The sequence below is a fragment of the Nycticebus coucang genome, chromosome 17 (assembly GCF_027406575.1).
Source record: "Nycticebus coucang isolate mNycCou1 chromosome 17, mNycCou1.pri, whole genome shotgun sequence".
In the NCBI taxonomy this organism is placed as follows: Eukaryota; Metazoa; Chordata; class Mammalia; order Primates; family Lorisidae; genus Nycticebus; species Nycticebus coucang.
The window spans coordinates 48433276-48455003 of NC_069796.1; the positions used below are offsets into that span (position 1 = coordinate 48433276).

At 39.4% G+C, this 21728-nt stretch overlaps 1 protein-coding gene across 3 annotated transcripts in view; it reads right to left on the bottom strand.

Moving 5' to 3' along the window:
• The window catches only part of HTR4 (5-hydroxytryptamine receptor 4), a 231763-nt gene that overhangs the window by 14536 nt on the left and 195499 nt on the right, over positions 1-21728 (bottom strand). For 2 of the 3 annotated variants that reach the window (XM_053567298.1, XM_053567299.1), the window contains exon 7: positions 17107-17843. The exons of the other annotated variant lie outside the window; for it this stretch is intronic. In XM_053567298.1, the coding sequence (XP_053423273.1) occupies positions 17753-17843 (91 nt within the window). In that variant the 3' untranslated portion in view covers positions 17107-17752. Of the gene's footprint in view, positions 1-17106; positions 17844-21728 lie in introns of those variants that run through there. 3 annotated transcript variants of the gene reach the window in all.

The following is a 21728-nucleotide window of genomic DNA, read 5'->3' on the forward strand; positions in this document are numbered from 1 at the left end:
AAACATATTACACTTTATATTAGCTCAAAAAATACTTTAATATAAATCTAACAAAATATGCACAAGATCTATAAAAGGAAAATTACATAACTATAATAAAAAATATCAAAGAAGAACTACATAAATGAAGATATATTTCATGGGCTCGGTGCCTGCGGCTCAAGCAGCTAAGGCGCCAGCTACATACACCTGAACTGGCAGGTTCTAAGCCAGTCTGGGCTGGCCAAACAATGACGGCTGCAACCAAAAAATAGCCGGGTGTTGTAGCAGGCGCCTGTGGTCCCAGCTACTTGGGAGGTGGGGGCAAGAGAATTGCTTGAGTCCAGGAGTTGGAGGTTGCTGTGAGCCGTGATGCAATGGCACTCTACCCAGGGCGACAGCTTGATGCTCCGTCTCAAAAAAAAAAAAAAAAAAAAAAAAGATATACATCATGTGTGTAGACCAGAAGATTCAATAATGTCAAGATGTTACTTCTTCCCAACTTGATCTACAGATTTATTTGCAATCCAGATCAAAACACCAAGTTATTCTATGAATATTGACAAACTGATTCTAATGTTTATATGGACAGGCAAAGACCAGAAAAGGCAACACAATATTGAAGAAGAACAAAGTTGGAAGACTTGACTTCAAGATTTACTATAATATAAAACTATAGCAACAAAAAATAAATAGCCAGGCATTGTGGTGGGTGCCTGTGGTCCCAGCTACTTGGGAGGCTGAGGCAAGAGAATTGCTTAAGCCCAAGAGTTGGAGGTTGCTGTGAGCTGTGATGCTACAGCACTCTACCAAGGGTAAAAAAGATAGTGAGATTCTGTCTCAAAAAAGAAAAAAAAATCCCAAAAACAAATAAAAAAAAAAACTACAGCAAATAAGTAAGTATGGTATTAAACTAAGAATACAATGAAATGGAATAGAGAGCCCAGAAGCAGACCCACATAAATATAATCAATTTATTGTTGACAAAGAAACAAAAGCAATTCAATGGAGAAAGGATAGTCTTGTCAATCTTGTCACGAAATGGTGCTAGAACTGGACAGTTGCATGTTAAAAAAAAAAGAAAGAATCTACACACAGACCTTTCATCCTTCACAAAAATTAGCCCAAACGTCATCATATGTCTAAATGAAAAACACAAAGCCATAACACTCCTAAAAGACAAAAGGAAAAAATCTAGATGACTGTTGGTTTGGTGATGATTTTTTAGATACAACACCCAAGACACAATCCATAGAAATAATTGATAAGCTTGACTTTATTAAACTTGAAAATGTCTGTTCTGTGGCATCCACTGTAAAGAGAATGAAAACACAAGACATAGACTGAGAGAAAAGTATGTGAAAAAGACATATCAGATAACGGAATGTTATCCAATATACAAAGAACTCTCAAAACTCAATAATTGGAAAATGAACAGCCTGATTTTGAAAATGGGCCAAAGACCTTAGCAGACACCTTGCCAAAGATATACAAATGAAGAAGAAGATTATGAAAAGGTGCTCCACATATATCATCAGGGAAATGCAGATTAAAAAACAGTGAGATACCACTACACATCTTTTAGAATAGCCAAAAGCTGTAACACTGACAACATCCTAGTGCTGGTGAGGATAGGGATTAACAGGAACTCATTTGTTCTCATTGGTTGGAATCAAAATGAATGCTATTTGGTGACAGGTACACTAACAGCTCTGGCTTAAACATTATAAAGCTATCCAGGTAACAAAACATTTGTACCCCCTCAGTATTTTGAAATAATAAAAATAAATAAATAAAAAGATCAACCGTTGCCAAACACTGGGGGAAAGGAGCACAGAGGATTTTTAGGGCAATAAAATCATTCTCTAAAATATTACAATGGTAAGTACATGTCATTTTGCATTTGTCCAAACGCATAGAATGTATAACACCAAGAGTGAATGTTAACGTAAACTATGGATGTTAGGTATTAATGAGGACCACATTGTTATTATACTGAGTGATTTCAGCTCCATCAAAGTGTTCTCCCATGAATCTTGTGAAGGCTGTGCTCCCAGAACAGGGAAGAAGCCAAATACATCATTAAAAAATTAAAAAATAGAAAATAAAATATATCTCCCAAACTATATTAATCCTTGGCCTTCAGGTCAATAGTAGTCAAGTTTTACAAGGAATACTGGGCCTGGTGGGTCTATGCCAAAGACAGTGCACCCTCAACCTGTTCAGTGAGGGCAGAAAAATAAACAGAAACTAAGGGTGTTTTGTGCGTAGAAATAAATAGGCACAGACAGACTCAGCAACAGACAGTGACAGACTTACAGAGCATGCTCAGAGTTAGACAGGAACTGGTCTATTGCAGAAGAGCAGGAAGAAACTGGAGACAGAGGAACAGCCACTTTTAGTTGGAACAGACAACAGCCACAGATGAGGTAGAGCCAAGCAGAAGGTGGCAGGGGAAAAAGAAAACACAGAGATTAGCGGACCAGTGATCTTAACTAAATGAGCATGCCAATATACTTAAAGTGTGTTGTGGGGGGTGGGGGGGGACACAGTTATAGCACAACATGCTTATGCCACACCATATGTCTGAAAATCACATTTACAGTCACTCATTTGAGTCTCACAACAACTTGGGATGTTCACAGAACTTATTACTACCTTAATTTACCAAGAAATGAAATGCAGTCTCGTCTTCCCTTGTTTAGCTAAACTCCTATGATATGTCTATCATCGGAAGAGTCTATGAAAATATAGTTCAATATATATGGCCACTTCATCCGTGCAGACATCTCTGACCACCTCAGTGTGATATTCCCCTTCTCTCTTTTAAACAAGTGGCACTTTCTGTATATATAATTCATTTATGTTTGCTCAATACAACTGAACATGCATTGAAATAGTACGATTCCAGATAAATTATAAGCCCTGTGGGGAAAAGAGCTATTGACTTATTCATCCAGTGTAGTTGGGTACTACATTAGCTGAGCAATGGTGGTTGAAAGTCACACATCCAGAATTCTAATCTTAGCTCCATTGTTAAGTAGCCTTGAATGCTGGCTGGGCCTCTGTATGGCTCAATTTCCACATCTACAACATAGAGGTAAAGACAATAGCTCCATCAGTAAGTGATGGTTAATAGTCAATGAAATAAAGCATGTTCGTACAAGGGTATATGTGAAACTTAGTCAATGTAGAATGTAAATGTCTTAACACAATAACTAAGAAAATGCCAGGAAGGCTATGTTAACCAGTGTAATGAAAATGTGTCAAACGGTCTATAAAACCAGTGTGATGAAAATGTGTCCAACAGTCTATAAAACCAGTGTATGGTGCCCCATGATCGCATTAATGTACACAGCTATGATTTAATAATAAAAACAAAAAATAAAGCATGTTCATCATGCACACACTGCACCTGGCATAGTACTCATAAATATTAGCTAAGACTATTTTAATCAAACTGTAAGTTAATTACATGATTAAATGGTGATTTGAACTTCCATTTTTTTTCTTCCTTTGACAGACTCTCTCTAGTACGTTATTAGCCTGGTGGTATGCTTTGGTATCCTGACTAAGGAAGCTCTCTAAAGGCCCTCTGAACACCATGTCTATTTTATGAAAATGTCTGATTTTAATAATTCATATGAAAAAGAAACTCAAAACCTTTCAATAGGGCCTAGATCATCAGTTGAATATCTGGGTATCTTCATGGCATACTGAAGTCTGAAAATCAGACTCTGAGGTAATAAGGACCCTCCACTCACACAGCACCATGTTGAGTTTTAGCACAAAAATGGTAGCTGAAACCACTCCTTCACTCTCTATCACTATCTTCACTCATGCTATCTGGTCAGTTTGCCTTCTTCAAGTTCCCACAATTAAGTGGTTGAGAATATTTAAGTGGGCTGAGATTACTCATAGGTTAATATTATTATAATTATAACAACTCATTAACACTTGGCATATATATATTATTTTATTAGACATTAATTATTTAATTACGATTTTAACAACTTTAATACTTACATATTCCCTTTTAAATTCAAATTACAATGCTGTTTATCTTGGATATAAAACCTGTAAAGAGTCTAATAATTGGACTTTTGCAAGTACAACATGTAGATAGTCCAAACATATCTGGAAGTACTGAACAAATTTTGGCAAAAGAATCAACTTTCCTTGTGAAAACCTCAGAAGAGAATAAAATGCTTGTCAATACTTTTTTGTGCTGCACTATACTTAAAAAAAGGGTAGATGTGATTAATGTTACACTTTGAAGAAACGCTAAGATGAAATTTAAAGTAGCAACATAAAATAAAAAGTTAATCTTTCAGAAACTGCATAATTTGTATAACATCCCTCATTTGCAGCCCCCTGTTGTTGTCAACCTTCCTGAATCAGAGTTAACCGTAGAGTTTTCCTGTGACCTCTGGCTGTGTTTTCAAGGGCTGGCATGATCATGTAAGACCACACCTAGCTGAACCTATGTTTTTACATACAGAGTTTATTACTTACATTTGCATTGCAAACAATGATTTTACAAAGCTCTTTATATCTACTATTGTCTTGCCACAAAACCATGAGGTTGATATTGTGAGAGTCTGAATAGAAAAGGAGTGTTACACATCCTCTCCCCATTCTTACACGATGTAGAAAACTTTAAAAGACCATGCTATCTGGTCAGTTTGCCTTCTTCAAGTTCAGACATGTTTGGCATAGGAAGGGTCTTTGCCTGTCAGGCTGGGACAGAGGCAGCCACAAATGACTTCTGGCTTGGCCGTTGTTTAAATGGTGATGGCCAGGGATTGGTCGGTGCTTAGCCAACCACCTGGCAGCAGATGTTAGGAATATTAAAATCCAAGAAGACAGGACTTAGCTGTCAGACAAAAGGAAGAGGCGAGGTAGAAAACTGGGCTCCTAGAATGTTGCCTCAGAATGCTTCAAACACCTGCATAGCAACTAGACCTGCCCTGACTTTCTGAGAACTCTGGCTCTTCTTATTAACTCCATCTCCCTTACCTTTTACTCTTTGATCATTAAAATTGGCATTACAGTACAATTGTTTCCTATTGCCTTTCACAGGATTATCTTCCAGGGCAGGGAGATTATCTCATCCTCTTCCTCAGACTGAGAGCTAAGTGTCTCCTTGACAGTAGTTGGGGAACAAGTCTCAGGGCTATTTCAAAACAAAACTTATTTACATCATCAGAGTCAGAAACCATTTGCTTTACCCTAGCTTGGCAAATACCTGCCTCCCTACAAAATGTGCTTCATTTATTCCGCCCTATACCTCAGGGACAGTGCTGAGGCTTCTTAATGGAGGCAGTTTTCATTATTTTCACAGCAACAATGGCAGGAAACACAAACTTACATACTGTCAACAATAGAGTCTATTGCCTTAAAAAAAAAAAAAATCCGAACTAAAGCTGGCTTAGGTACTACATAAAATGACAGGGTAATATGTGGATATAATGACTCTTGTTATGAATTAATTTTGAAATGCTGGCTATTTTTATGTACAACTCACTCTAATGGTATACCACTGTGATCCTAACAGCTTTCTTTAAGCATCACTTTGAGTGTACATTTTTCACAAATGAGTCTTGCCATGGTCTAGGCCCCATATCAAATAAAAAACCAGTCTATTCTGAACACACCAGCTCTGCTGTCAGAAATGTCCTGGCTCACTACCTGGACATTTCCCTAATCCAGGCAGGCTTGTCCCTCATGGCAGGCTGCGTCTGGCATATTCTGAGCCATCTCTGCTCTGGGTCAGCACCATTAGAAGGCTGTTGGCTGCTGTTGATGAATCTTTCTCTGCAGCATAAGCTATAAGTTCCTACATGGGGGCTGTGTTTGTTTGGTCAAGGCTTTTTCCATTAGGGTTGGTCATCAGTAGTTGGCTGGTTAAAAATGCAGTCCTGAGACCAAATGGTTGCAATCCAATTATCCCTCCTTCCTGTCTGCAGAATACTGCCAGGGAGGAGCACAGTCATGTTTGCCTGCCTTGTCAGCCTCCCAGGATTCGAAGTATATCATTTGGAGAAAACTAACAAACAACACATCCTCTGATATTTTGATGGAAAGGCAGCATAGTGTGGAAAGGGGACACTGCTTCAGAATGCAAAATCTCTGGCACTACTCCACATTCTGCCTCTTCCTGGCTCAATCTATCTCTTCCCTTCTTCAAGCTTCATCTTATTTATTAAAGGAATATCATAACACCAAGCACGGGGGTTGTTAGGAGCTTCTAATAAGATGATATATATGAAAGAGCTTTGAAAACCTTAGTGATGATGGTGATGGTGATGATGATAACAGTAACAGCTGGCATTTATTGAGTACCTACCACAAGGAGGACACTGTCCTAGGTATTTGGTGTCCCGTATATCATTTAATATTCACAAGCATCTTCTGAGGAAGTGGTGATGATAGTAATGATGATATTAACATTCCTTAAATGTTTACTCTGTACCAGCCTCCAGTCTCAGTGTTTTATGTGTATTAACATAGCCTTATATCATCTTCACTTGACACATAAGGAAAATTAATACAGGAGTTGGTTAAGTTGCTAAAACTCATGCTGCTGGTGAAAGACCACAAGGATTCTAACACAAGCATTCTGACTTTCGGAACACGTGTTGCTAGCCTTTTTTTTTGAGCATCAGCAAACTTTTTCTATAAAGGACTAGATATAATTATTTTAGGCATTGAGGGCACATAAAAAAATTTAAAAAATAAGATATTATAACTGGGTTATCTCCAACTGTATTTTCCCCAATGTTCAAACTGAATATGCTTCTTCCTCTTAGAACAGACTTAGGGACAAGATAACAGGCTGAAAGTGAGCAGACTCAACGCCCAGTAAAGTGCTGGATACAGTAGGGATATAATAAACAGATTTTTATTGAGTGAAATAAGTCTGATTGCTGATAGAATTCAATCATTCCTCCAAATCTCAGCCATTTGCCTGGATCCTTCTGGACCTTGCATTTGAACGTGCAAATGAAGACAAGAAATATTCCTTAATTTAACATATATGAAATCTGTACCAATTTATGAAATAATTTCCATAGAACTCTTTTGAGGAAAGAAAGATAAGTACAGAAATATTATTTTTATGATGAATTATTCTGTTAACAAAAATGGCACTAGGACACCACACATACAAGTTTGAAATAAATAAATTGCTAACAAGAGGTAGGACCACAGGGAGAAACTTGTGACTTCATAAGTCAATGTTGTTAATGTTACATGAAAGCAGAGACCTTTTTTTATTTAACCTTGAGTTTTTATTTCAGGGAACTTGTGGAAATGTATTAATTTTAACATTTTTGTACAATGTGTCTAGATTTGGGGAAAAAGGCCATAGATGTCATCAGATTATTAAAGTATTTTAATATCTTAAGTACTATAGTAGAATTATATCAGTGTAGTTTAATCCTGATGAGAAAAAGGGAAATATGAATGTTTCTGGTGTTTTGTGGTCAGTACTAGGTTTCCAGAAGTCCTTATCAGTATGGTGCTTTGTTATACCCTAAAAATACCCAGATAGAGCCCCATAGAACAGCACCAGTTTCCTACTGACACAGGTGTCTGGGTCTGCACACCATCTGGAAGATTAGATCCCAGTCTGGGCTAGCAGCAGTAACCAGTACTCAAGGAATCCAGGAGGATAAATAAAGTCATGCAATGTAGCTATATATATTTCATCCATTTTATCTTTACCCTAAGATCAGGCCCACAGACTGCATAACAAGCCCTAAGTCTATTGCTTTATAGCACCCACTACAATGGCTGCCACACAGTTGGTGTTTAATACACATTTATTTAAATAAATGTAAGCATAATGATGAAATTAATTGCAATTATTCCTCATTCTGAGATGATTAATAAGGCTTTTCATTTCTATTATCTCCTGGGATACTCTACCTAGGTGGAATCATGTGCATTTGTCAATGAAAGATTGATTTTTACCTTGTATCACTTGATACTGGTGGGGGTGGTGAAATTGGTATATTGGGATAGCTAGTTTGGATGTTTTTCTTTTGTGTGTGGGTCTGAGAGCATCCATGGAGATTATGATTGATGCCCTTGGGGAACTAGGTCCTGTGGAAAATGTATTAAAGAGATCAGGGTCTGTTTCACAGATAAGATAATCAACAAACTCGATCTTGCCTTTGACTGACTGATGGGCTTGAGCCAAGTAGGGAGAAGTCGCATATGGCCTGTGAGCTAGAAAAGAAAGTGGGAGTTGGCCCAGTTTTACTCATTCTGCTCTGAACTGAGCACTGTGCTGTGGGTGTAGACATACCGATGAGCACTGGGAATCACTTAAAATTTTTGAGCTGTTGAATATGGAAAATTTTAGGAAGGGTATTACTTTATCTTTTCTTTTTGTTATTTGTTTTTGTGTGTGCATATGTAATTTAAATAGACCAACCTAACACAGGGTACAAATATAAAGGGAGCAGAGGTAAAAGGTAGTGATAGTTGTCCTCATGGGAAATGATGGGGACAAGCTCTGAGAGGTGGCAGAGAGAAAAGACCAGATAAATCATTTCAAAGTAAGAGAATTTGGAGACTAAATGCTACAGACTTGGAAACTATAGGAATCAGAGATGGCTTCCCTTTGGATTATAAGATAAGCAGTAGCAATAATAATAATGTTTTGAATTTGTTGGCCAGTACTGTACATTTTATTAATAGAATAAAGTGTCTTAATGAATCTCACTGGACTTACCACTTTTTGACTAAATTTTTGGGTTTTGTGACTATATCTTCTCCCATCCATTAAATAGAAGCCATTGATAACCACTGAGTAAAATGGATTTATATACTATGTATCTCTCTTCTAATAGCATGAAAACATTTGTCAAGTGAATAAACAAAATTTGGTGAGGTGGTCTAGGTCATTTCTTTTCATGAGAAATCTGAGACCCAGAAGTCATTTGAGACTTGCCAGAATTTACCCAGGTGGTAAATGGCAAAAATGCAAAGTGGACCAATTCAGGGTACCACAATGAAACTAACAGCTGCAATAGGAAAGTCTGAGTAGCAAAGAAAAGCCAGGAAATTAGAGAATAAATAGACTTCTTTCCTCTAGGAAGCCTATTATTAAATGAGACAGAATTCAAGAATGATTTTGCCCTCTTAGCCTTACAAGTTTAGTGTTTCCAGAAGGCTCTGTGATGGGAGGAGAAGATGCAGTAAAAAGGGTGACTCTGATAAGACTACTCTTTCCTAGTTCCTTCCACTGACTCATTCCCCTTGACTGACTGCCCACTTTCTAGTCCATGGGGACAAGAGGTCCCATCTGAAACGGTGTGTCAGCTAGGCCAGCCAGGGGCTTTTCACTTGAAATTATGAACCCCTGGCTTTCGTTTCCTTTCACAAAGCATTAGTAAGTGATGACTCACAGTTTCCCCAGTTGCAAGTCCCTGAGGACGATAAAGAGAGATTGCTATAAGGATTTGCACAAAGAATGTGTGGAGAGGGTGGTCTGTGTTATGGTCAAGAATTTCATCATTAAGCAGTGGCATTAGGGCCCCCATTTCGATGCTGTTGACAAGAAGATCATATACTAATGACTACCATGTTAATTCAAGGGACCAAAGTTAGAATGCCTAATGCCATTCAATACTGAGAAAGACTCAACTGAAATTAAATTATCTAATCTCAGTCAAGTTTTTAAAAATACAGATAATGTCTGCCCTTTCATTTAAGGCTCCTGACCAATTTAAATGACTATTCATTCAGGCTACAAGGTTACTCACACATATTATAAAATGTCTTCTAATTTTAGAGGGAGTATCTCTTCAAAGTTTGACGGTATTGTTTCTGTCTGTCACCTTGTAGGCATGCAGAAAAATAGAGCATGGGTTCTTAAGGTAGGCAAATCTAGGTTTGCACGTGGCTTTGCTCATTATTACTTGTATAACCAAAGTCAGAAACTTTGTCTCCTTAAGCCTCATTTTACTTATCCATAAAATGAATGTTACATAAAATAATAAAAAAATAATAATAGAAACTGCCAGCTATTTTCCTGGCTGTGTTCTAATTGCCATGATACCATATGTGTATGTGTATGCGTGTGTGCGCGCGTGCGTGTGTGTGTGTGTGTGGGGGGGTGTATGTATAAAATTTTATTTAAACTATACAAGCTCATGTGTTAGGTAATATTAATAACTCTATTTTTACCAATGAAGAAACTGAACCTTAGAGAAATTAACTTATCCCCTTCACCCCCAAAACTGGCAAGTTGAGAAGATGGGATTCAATCTGGAATACATTTTGTTGTTGTTTGAGAATTACACGATATGTAAAGTGGACATATCTTAGCTGCTCAATACACTTGTATCCTTTTACCCTTTTAGAGAGTATGTGTATTGTATGTGACATATGAATTTGAGAAGATTCATATGTGTATTGTATGTGACATATGAATTTGAGAAGATTAAGACACATTTTGGATGCTCCATAACAAGACACTTCATTTCCCGTCCCCACATAGTGTATGTATCTTCTCTACAGCCAAATCCTCCCTGTTTCCATCTTCTCCTGAGTCGTCATCTTGGCCTGCCCCTTTTCAGATTAGACAACTGGCATAGAAACAATCACTGCCTGCCACTCCATCATTTCTCCGCCCCTGGTTTCTCAACACTTTCCACACAGCCCCACATGCTGCGTCTGAATTTCAAATGCCAAGGAATCCAGAGTAATAATAGTAACAGCTACACTCCAGTGAGAGCTGGCTGTATGGCAGGGACTGTGCACCACGGCTTATCTGCTTTAACCCATTGGAGCCTTGTAACGACACTCTGGTTAGGAGAATGTGCTCTGATTATTCCTTCTCAAAGAAGAAACCAAGGCTCACAGAGTTCAGGAAGTTATTCATGTCACACAATTAATAACGGGTAGAGCCTAGATCTCAACTCAAGTAATCTAATGCCACAGCCCAACCTCCTAACCCAAGAGAGTTTCTAAATTTACAGAAGTTTAAAATTAAGGCAGATAGGGGTAGAGACCTACCCAGTCTTACAAGTTAGAATATTATGGGAAAAAGTAGACATTTTCTGACGTCTTTTGAATATGGTCTATCATAGTCCACCCTCAGTAACTCTTACTCTCCATTTTACCTCCACAGGCTGGTCTCCCCTTCCTTTCCTCCATGCTATCTCAATAAATGCCACTATTGGTGAAATGTGGTCAGTGTCCTCTAAGATCACACAATGTCAAGTACCTTACACACCTTCAGTCAGATTCAATACTGTATGCTACAGATGCAAAGCTTTAAGCTCAAGTTCTTTTTCTAAAGATAGAATGAACAAAAGAAACTATACATCAGGAAAATACTGGTATTTTAAAACTCAAATTCTTTTGCTACTTGCAAGAAATATGATAAACATCTTGATTTTGTTCAAAACCATCACAGAAAGATTTTCCTCTCATCAGAAGGCTGCAACTTCTGCAGTGGGTGGAGGATTAATGGCAGAGAAGCAGTGAGATCTGAGGCTGAAAGAGCCAAGTGGGATGAGGCAGTGGAGATGCTGTTAACAATAAAAAGCATTGAATTCTTCTACACAAATAAATTCAATGAATGTGTTGAATAGTTTTAGTGCACAAAACCTGTGTTGGGCACTAGGGGAAAAAAAAAGATGAGCAATAAGAATTGGCCACCATTCTCAAGGGGCTGAAAATCTGGTCGGGGAGCTCAGAAAGGGCATGATTAATGAACTGCACTGAAAAGCATATCAAAATATCATAGAAGAGGAAATAATGTGTTTGGGGTTTAGAATAGTTCAAAAACCTCATGCCATCCTACAGGCTGAGAAAGATGTCAAGTAGAAGGTGGCATTTGAAATGCACCACATAAGAGGTGCCCAAGAAAGCAAGCCCGAAGAAAATACAGCAGGATAGGGAGCCAGAATGGGAAAACAAAAAGAGAAAGTGAGTGGAACACAGAGCATATTGTTTGCTTTGTAGGGACGAAGAGGAAAATGTGGAGGTAGACTTAGAAAAGTCATTGGTAGGCAACGAGGAGCCCTTGAGGGATTTTGATCTGGGAAATGGCATGCTCAAAGTTGTGTTTCAGAGACTCATGCTCCAGACCAGATGAAAGGTAAAAGTCAGCTGAAGAAGGATGATGTCAGTAAGGATGGATATAAGAAAATACATGAGAAAAGCTACCAATGAAATGAGAGTGTTGATTTCCCTTCATTTCTGATAAAATGAACATAACATTTCATATCATAGAAAACCATTTTTTCTTGTTGGCTATGAATTGATCCTTCTTTCTATTTAGACGTTGTTTGGAACTTGCCAACCTAAAATCAATGAAGAACTACTATACAAATACATCTTTGTTTACAGATAGCCAACACTCTATGGAGAAAGAGGGGAGGCAAAGAGGGAAAGTGTGCAAGAAGAGGATCTATTCATTTCAAGGATGGTTCTCATGGCTAAGAAAACAGGCCCCAGGCAGATCAAGTCCCTTCAGTAAATAGTAGCAGTAGGGGATTGGGAGGAAGGTAGTCTTTTTAGGGCCTGGGCTGCATTTCCAGTTCTAGATAATCTTTGTGCCTTTGAGCAAATTCCAGGTTAACTTCTTTGATGTTCATCTTGGTTTCTTTATCCATGTGATGGAAAAAGGATACTTACATTGTAGTGTTAAATAAAGTAACTCATGTAAATACTTCCCACTAGGGTTGACACATAGTATGTACCTGGTGAATGGTACCTAATGCTATGGAATCATCATGAGTTTTTATTTACTTCTTTGATCCCCATTTCCTACCAGTCTTCCCACATTCACTGAGCTCCAGCCAGCCATGTCAAGTGCATTCCTGCCCCAGTGCCCTTGTGTTTGCTGTTTCCTTTGTCTGACTCATAAGATCAATCTTCTTGTCCCCAGGGAGCTCACCTCCTCCTTTAAGTCTTTTATAACAACCCCAGCTAACACACTATCTTGCCCATTTCCATGTTTTAAGTTCCTTCTAACACATGTCAATGTCTAAAGTTGTCTAATTCGTGTATATATGTCTCCTTATTTATTTTCTGGTGCTCAAAAAGGGAGAGTGGAGAACTTTTAAGTATTGTTTATTAATAGACTTGTGGCAACAGACCCTGGTTCATAGCAGGTGCTCAAAAAATATCTGTTTCTTTGAATGCTATAGTGCTGTTGAAAGAGTTAAACATTTAACAAATAGGAACCACGTAGCACATAGTAACCACCAAATCAGCACTAGTTTTTCTCCGTTGGATGAGTTTGGAGATGGCTAATTCAAAGTGAACTCAGGCAATATGGAAAGGAAGCAAGAAAGGGCACAATTTCCCAAGGAATGGGTTAATCTGGAGGTTGCTTTTGCAGCAGACTTCTAGACTCTAGTACTCTGCCTAGACAAAACAGCTACTTCACAGCTGGTGAAGCCTCAAATTTTCATTCTAGGAGGAAATTTCAGGAGATGTGATGCTTTCTGGATGGAGGAAGAGATTCTGTAAGTGGGAGATATGATTCAGAGGAAAGATTGTCACCTGAAAAAATAGCTTCCAGCAGTATTATGAACACTGCTTCAGAAAAACTAAGAGTAGGGGGTGTACCTAGCACTATCACAAGCCTTTAGAAGATATTCTCTGTCCATCTGTTTAAAATTTTTGTATCAAAATAAAGTTCCTCCCAGGGCATGATTTGTAATGAGGAGAGATGGGGGAACCGGACCTTCCTGTTCCCCATCCTGCTTGAACTTTTTATACAGTGAGAGTCCATGTAAATAAATTAGTGTATAAAGAGAGGATTCCGGTTTTAAAACCTAATTCTTGTCCACTGTGCTTTATATTTGTTTAACAAGAGTTAAACAGGAGGCCTGGGATTAGCTCTATGCTCCCTGACTAACAGGGGTCTTTTCACTGCTACATGCTCAGAAGAGATGACACATAAATTTCACAGACACATGATCTGGGCCTCAGGAAGCTGGACTCTTGGGTGGTTCATGACACCAAAAAAATTTTTTAAAAATTTCATCAGAGAGACACATGCTTAATAACCTCTGGACATGTATTGTCATGCTGCCTTGAGTAGCTTTCTTTAGTTTGTTCCCTGAGAGTAGCTGAGTAGATAGATCCCCTCCCTTGCTCATGGGATGACCATGTCAGAGAGATCAGTCCTAGTGTTTGAGACCTTGAAGAGGGTGGCAGGCAGGCAGACAGACAGAAAGAGTATGTCCTCAGCTTCTAGCTTTCCTTTGTAAAGGACGAAAACTCTCCAACTTCAAACATTAACCATAGGAGAATGACCTGGCCTCCCAGAGGTTACAGATAAGCTCCACAGGACCAAGGCATGGAGGTTGACTTTGGCATTTTATTGCATATTTAAAATTCAGTTACTGGATTTAGAACTTAAAATTTTCTTTAATATATAATATGTATAAACATGTACAGAATGCACTCACATAAACATATGTATAATTTATCAATGTTTATTAATAAATAAAATTTATGAATTAAAAAATATATGTAGGCTCCTGTTTTTTCCACAACACATTCATGGGAACTGCATCAAAAAGGAGATAATCATAAAGCCAGAGATACTTTCAATGGGAACAAAGTTAGAATTGGGGATCCAAGGACCTTCAAAGGCTTAACTTCAAATAAATCATAGACATAACTAATAATCTCATACAACCCAAGATAGAGCCATCATTAAAATTTGTAATCCTTTGAAATTATAAAATTAAGTTCCATATACTGTGTAATGGGCAAGATGTACTTTGTATGTTGACTAAACAAAGAGACACAGTGCATTATAAATTGTATGAGTTGCCCCATTTATAATTCTGTCATTCAAAATGTAAAGAATCAAGGTGTTAGTTAAAGTAATATTAAGCCATAACCAGCAATCATTTACATAGACCATCAGAGAAGGAAAAATGTCAATGGTTATCTGGTTCAGTATCTTTAGTATCTGGTTCAGTATCTTTATGTAATATTCTTGTTAGCTAGCTATATGTAGACTGGTCCATGCTTGATTTATTTTTGTAGAATTTATATAAAAGGGTGCCAAAAAATCTCTTAAGAGATCTTATTGGAAATAAAATCTATCATTCCCCAAAAGTGTACAAATTGCAGGTGAAATGGATGTGTAGCAACAATACCTTCAACTCAGCTTCTAAAAGTAATACATAGATAACATCGCTTAAAATTTGTATGCTTTTTTTGCACCTTCTGTATACACTGAATTTACAAAATGGGCATGATTACAATGACTCTCGTATTTTTCCTCCTAACACATTTTGTAATGGAAAATCCCTTTAAACGAGAGCATTTGCAATGTATAAATTTGTGTGTTGGACAACTTGAAATGGTCAAAGGAGGAGGGGTGGATTTGGAAAAATAGGTACCCAAAGAGTGGTCCTAGGATATTATTTTTCAAAATAGAAAAATTGTAAATTGTTTCACCTCTTGGTGAATAAATTCTTAGTCCTTGAATGGTCAGATGCATCCACACTAATGAGAAATAGCCAACATAAAAATAAACATGTCGAATGGAATTCTGTGATGGCAGAATGTTTTCACAAAAATTATCTTATCTGCAAAACAACTTTGTGAAGTAGGGAGGAGAGATTGTTTCTGAAGCTAGAGACCTTTACCCATCAGTTCAATCCACCCAGAAAGTTGGAAATTGACTCAGCACATGTCCTGGATCTACACAGTTCCCCTCCTCACCAATGTGCTCACAGAGGCAGTAGGTAGGTTAAACCACAGCATAGCAGACTGGCCAGATCTCATCACTAGGTCCAGAGCCCAGAGCTATGGGGCTCAGAAGCTTGCTGATCCCCTCTTTGCATCAGAATAGACCATCTTCAAAATGGGGTGCCTCCTTCTAGTGTTCGCTGAGACTAGGGAAAGCAGGGGACCAATGCCTTAAAAAATCATGGGAGACTGCTCTAGCCACAGAGTTGGGGGGCAAGTTAGAACTTAAATCAACTTTCTTATTTGAAAAGAATGGATCCAAGTCAAATCTTCTCTACTGATCAGCACAGTCACAGCCTACATGAGGAGCATTTCAGCATGGAGAAATATTTCTTAATGGCATTCGGGAGTTCTAAAAAACATTTTTCTTTCAAAGGCTATTTCCTATTCCAAAGGCATGAATTTCCCCTCAAGGAAAATTAAACTTTCACAGGACACAGATTTTTCTTTTTTTAATTTGGACAGTTGTATAATCTTCTCTCCCTTATTTCAAAGTCTGTTTCCCATTGGGTTTGATTCCAGAACTAAAGTAAACATTAATGGAAATGATAACAGCCATATCATAAGAAAAAAAGAATAGCATAAGTAGTCCTGAGATGCTATCAAACCACAGCCAAGATCAAAGTTAGAGCCTTATATGGCTCTGGGAAATGGCATTTACCTCTCTTGAACCTTTGCTCTCGGTCTGAGCTTTGAATGAAAGACAACTAGTTCAGTCTAGAGGGCAAAACTGGCAAGGTGAGGGGTCTAGAATGCCCACATGAAAAAGGTAGTTCCTTTGAAACAAAGCCAAAAGGCAGGCAGGTCACAGCTTTTCGAGGTAGCAGACAGCTATAGCAGCTTCCTGTTGTCCTAGAAATGAAAAGAAATCTTAGAGATCCCCTAGTTCAAAATTCGGTGGACTGAAGCAGAATGGGAGATCCAGAGTCGAAAGGTCTCACAGCTTATTTGGAGCAGAGCCATGGTTGCAACACGGGTCTCTGACTTCAAGTCAAGCATCTGTTTCCCATCCTCAGCACAGCACTGCTGGGACCTGCCCTCCTCCACCTGGGGCATGGCAGAGATTGACTGATAAAGCCACATAATGTGAATAGTTCTCTCCTCTGGGAGCAACAACCCCAGATTGAAAGCTTTTCAACTGCTCCTGTGGACTTCGCCACAAGCATGTGGAAAAGATTCTAAAGACTTTAATAAACGCCTATAAATGCTGCCAGCCCTGCCCAAGGCTCTTTAGGAGATGTCCCATTCTAGCTTGACAGGAGAATAAGCATCTCAGAGCAGACAGGCCTGAGGCCACAGGACGAGGGCAAAGTCATCTGTCTTCGTCTCCCTCCAGGGTTACTGTGGAGACCATCTTCCTCGACAGACAGATCTCTGTCCCGTGTCATCCATGGAAAATAAATGGAGCGTGTCTTGAAGAGAAGGACGGGCACTGGACAGAAGGAAGAACAAGTGGCAGGCCGTGACAGACAGGGGCCAGCCAAGAGGATGCACGTTTGGACCCGGACACAGGGAGGAAAACGTGCCAGTGTCCGGCACAGAACAGGATGAAGAAGAGTCGAGGGTAGTTTGAACGCGCTGTGACAGACGTGACGAAACAAGTAACGTAAGCTCTTGGACAATAACTCTGACCAAGACCGGAGCAAGCAATGAGGATGTGTTTTGACAATGTCTGCGAGCAGACACAGCCAAGAAGGCGCATCCAGAGACATCTATGACTGAAATAGGACACAGCAAGCAATCGTGTTTGGAACATGAGCGAGACAGATCAGGCACGGTAAGAACACGTCAGGGACACTAGAGACTGAGACAAGAGCGGAGACTCCGGAAGAGGGAGAGCTGGGACATGAAAAGTGAGCGCCACCTGCTGGAACCTCGTAGGAAAAGCCCAGGGTGCCCGGGGCACCTGCACAGGCGACGGACCGCCTCTGGGAGGAGAACACCGGTGCAGTCAAGCGCGAGCAGCGGCTCCGGGCCTGGCCCTCTCAGGAGGCAAGGCTGTCTTCTGGGTCAGTGTCCCAGGGGCCTAAGTGTCACTGGGCTGAGCAGCCACCAAATGAGCAGTTGCTGGGGGGTGGCACTGACTCTCCCATTGGCCACCACACTCCACTGCATCCCTAGAGAGAGAAGATCATAGAACCTCAGAGTTGCAAGAGACATCATGGATCACTTTGTGAAAGAGCCCACCCTGTGCAGGAACCCTCCTGTGCCATGCAGATGGTGGCTGTTTGACCTCTATTTAGGATCTCCAGTGACAGGCCAGCGCATATCAATTTTGAGCAACATTAGATACTAAAATAGCCTATTACTGTTCAGCCAAACTCTGCCTCCCTACAATTTCTACCCTAGGGAACATGGTGTCTGCCAGGTCCACTCAAAATTCTGCCCTGTACAGAATGTATTCCCCAAGTTTTCTCTTCTCCATGGCACACATTCCTATCTTCCTTAATAGTTCATAATATATTGTGATTTCCAGATTCTGTCTCATAATAAGCACTGTCCTCTGAACACAACTCAGAGTATGATGACCTTTCTTGAATTATGGTACTAGGAAAGAGCACAAATTTCACAGTGACCCTGACTTATACCATATGCTTTTCTACATCAATTTAGTTTACATATACAAATGAAATTCAATTCATTCTAACAATGGTAATAAACTATTGGCTGATATTGAATGTTACCAACTTTTATCTTTCTGACACAACAGCTGTTGATTACTGCGGTTCTTTATTACATTGGTACAGTCAATTTTATTTATTTATTTGAGTCAAAATATAGTCCATTACATTTGTTCCAGTTAAACTTCATTTTATTGATTTGGTATCTCTTTAGTCATTTGAGATCATTCTAAATTATAACAGTTCACCTTTCAAGATATGATTATGTAGCACCTACTGAACTAGACTTTGATTTTGCAAGCACACAGGAAAATCAAATAATCTATAGTGCTACTTAGATTTTTCAGTTTAATGTCATCTGCCTTTTAGGTTTTCACTCAAGGTAAAAGGTGTTGATCAGGGCAGAGCTAAAACAGAAAATCATGATACACTGAGACAGGTTTCCTTGTAGTCAAACACTTAACACTCAGTGTGACTGAGAATGTATCAAACACTTAACCCTTCGTGTGACTTCAATGCCTTGCTAAAATGCCACTGCCGAATAGAAAATCTGTCCTACCAGACAATGAAATTGTTCAGCACGAATTATTTTTGTAATGGAACAGCATTGACTCTTGCTAACAAATCATTTGGGTAATAAGTATCTCAGAATTGTGGTAAGGTTTATTTCAAACTATGGTCTGTTATAGACTCTGTAGTTTCTAGAGTCTACCTTTAGTCTTTTTGAAGAATTGGGGCAATATTTATTGGTCTCCAAGTTTCCACTTATTCCCCAATGCTGGAAGAGCACCATTCAGAGGTATCAGCACCCAGTTCCTTTAGGCCCCTGAGACACATAGACCTAAAATACTCTCCAACAGTCCTGGACAGCCACTTTCTTCTTATAATGTTCTTCTTTCCAGTTGGAAGTCTATTCTTATTGCAGCAGAATATGCAAGATTTCTTCCCTAAGTAGTAAGATCTAACTATTTCTGGGCTTTCTACTTGCTTTGAACATAGCTTTTGATTCGTCCTTGGTTATACATTTCCTTCTTCCAGATTTTCCACAAGTCATTTTAAAGTGTAAGCTCTCTAGATAACTCAAGATGTGCTCTCATGTCTTTAAATGTTCACTTACTTTTATTTATTTATTTATTTATTTTGTGACAGAGTCTCACTCCACTCTGGTCTCCCTGGGTAGAGTGTCCTGGTGTCAGAGCTTACAGCAACCTCAAACTCTTGGGCTTAAGTGATCTTCTTGTCTCAGCCTTCCAAGTGGCTGGGACTATGGGGGTCCACCATGACACCTGGCCATTTTTTTTTTCTATTTTTAGCAGAGACAGGTGGTCTCACTCTCACCAGTTCAGGCTGGTCTTGAACTCCTGAGTTCAAATGATCCACCCACCTCGGTCTCCATGCCTAGCTTGCTTATATTTTTATCTGTGGAATTCACTGACTATATCTATCAAGAGAAAAAATGAATAGGTTGGATGCAAGGGCTCATGCCTGTAATCTTAGCACTTTGGGAGGTCAAGGAGGGTGGATCTCTTGAGTTCAGGAGTTCAAGACCAGCCTGAGTAAGAGTGAGACCCCCATCTCTGACTAAAAATAGAAAAACTAGCCGGGCGTTGTGGTGAGTGCTTGCAATTCCAGCTACTTGGGATGCTCAGGCAAGAGGACTGCTTGAGCCTGAGAGTTTGAGATCACTGTGAGCTATGATGCCATAGAACTCTACTCAGGGTGACGGAGTGAGACTCTGTCTCAAAAAAAAAAAAAAGAGAGAGAGAGAGAGAAAATGAATAAATAGAAGAAAGAAGGAAAAGGAGAGAAGAAAGGAAGAGGAGGAGGGAGAAAGGAAGGAAAGAAGACTTTCTCATTGTCTAAATTCCTTTTGTATTATATTTGTTATTATTATCTTTATTAGCAACAGGGAAAACAGCCACCCATTAGTGCAGCACTGGTGGGTCAGGCACTGGGATAAGTGCATTAGAAGCATTCATTCGTGTATTTTATATGCATTTAACAAACAAGGAAAATGAGTTTCAAAGACTTTAATTGATTTGTCCAAGTGTACACAGTTAACAAGTAGCAGGATCAGGCCTTATATTTCAGTCATTTTGATAGAAAAATCTATGCTCTCCATTGTTTTGCTATACTGTCATTCATTGTCTTGAGAACTACCACAAAGTCCAGTGTTTGGGTCCTGCTGTCTAATATTTTCTTGTCCCACTATGGCAGACCCCAGGGTGAAGTGAATATGTACAAGGTGCACATTATATCTCTTCCAACTAATGGAGACCTACAGCGTGATATGGTTTTCTTCTTATTTCAACACTGTATGACTGGATATCAACACAGGACCCTTTCCTGCTTAGCCCTCCTGCCTACTAAAGGAGAGTCATTGCCAGATGGAATATTATGTTTTCTGTGATGTAAAATTGGGAACACTAGATGGAAAGAGAAAAATGAACCTGCAAAGGCAGGTACAGAGGACACCGTCAGAGAGTGTGGCTAGTTAAATAAACAATAAATAACAAGGAGCAAGGATGGAAGACAGAGAGGAAGGTCAGGGCTGAGGAAAGCCAGGGAGTTGAGCGTGTGAAAGGCTCTGGAGCCCTCAAGAGAGAAGAAGTGTTTCTTTGAGAAGTGTTTCCTGAGGGTTATATTGTCATCTACAGAGTCAAAAAAAAAAGACTGAAAATGTTCTATAATTGCTATTTGATGCCTGATGCCACTCCTTTTTATTCAGGCTACATCATTATAGCCCTGGCCAGATCAAGGAGCTTGGGAGGAATGGCAATAGCCTGGCCTCTACCTCCATGGAGGCCTCACAAACACCTTCCTCTTCTTTGAGTACATGGGGGTTTGAGAATAATCACAGAGGGATCTTATGTCTTGGTTGGCCTGTAACAGTCTCAGTTTACATAATTGTTCACTAGAGGAAGTTTAGAGTTGCCTTCCTTTTAGGTGTTCATTCAAGATAAAAAACTATGGTGTATGATATTGCATCACAAGAGTCCTTCTTCTGGTGAAAGAGATCACACTCAGGCCACATGGCTTTGACACTCAGGGAGCCCCTTTCACTTCCAGCTGCAAGGTCACCCTACTAACTCAACAAAGGAATCAGCAGAGTGTGGCAATGTCAGCAGTAAACCAGAAGATAGGGATGTGGGCTCTAAGGCCGTTTTAGCCCCTGTTGAATGACTCTAAATGACTTTGTTTCTTTCCTGTGCCTCACTTTCCCATTTGTTAAATGAGGGGGATGATAATGTTAGATTCCTTACAGCTCTGACATTCTGATTCTATGAGTAGCAGAGATGGTGGGTGACAGATACAGGCCTTCTGACTGGGCAGCAGCTGTGTGTGGGACTGTTCTCCAAAGCTGTGGGTAATTGCTTCACA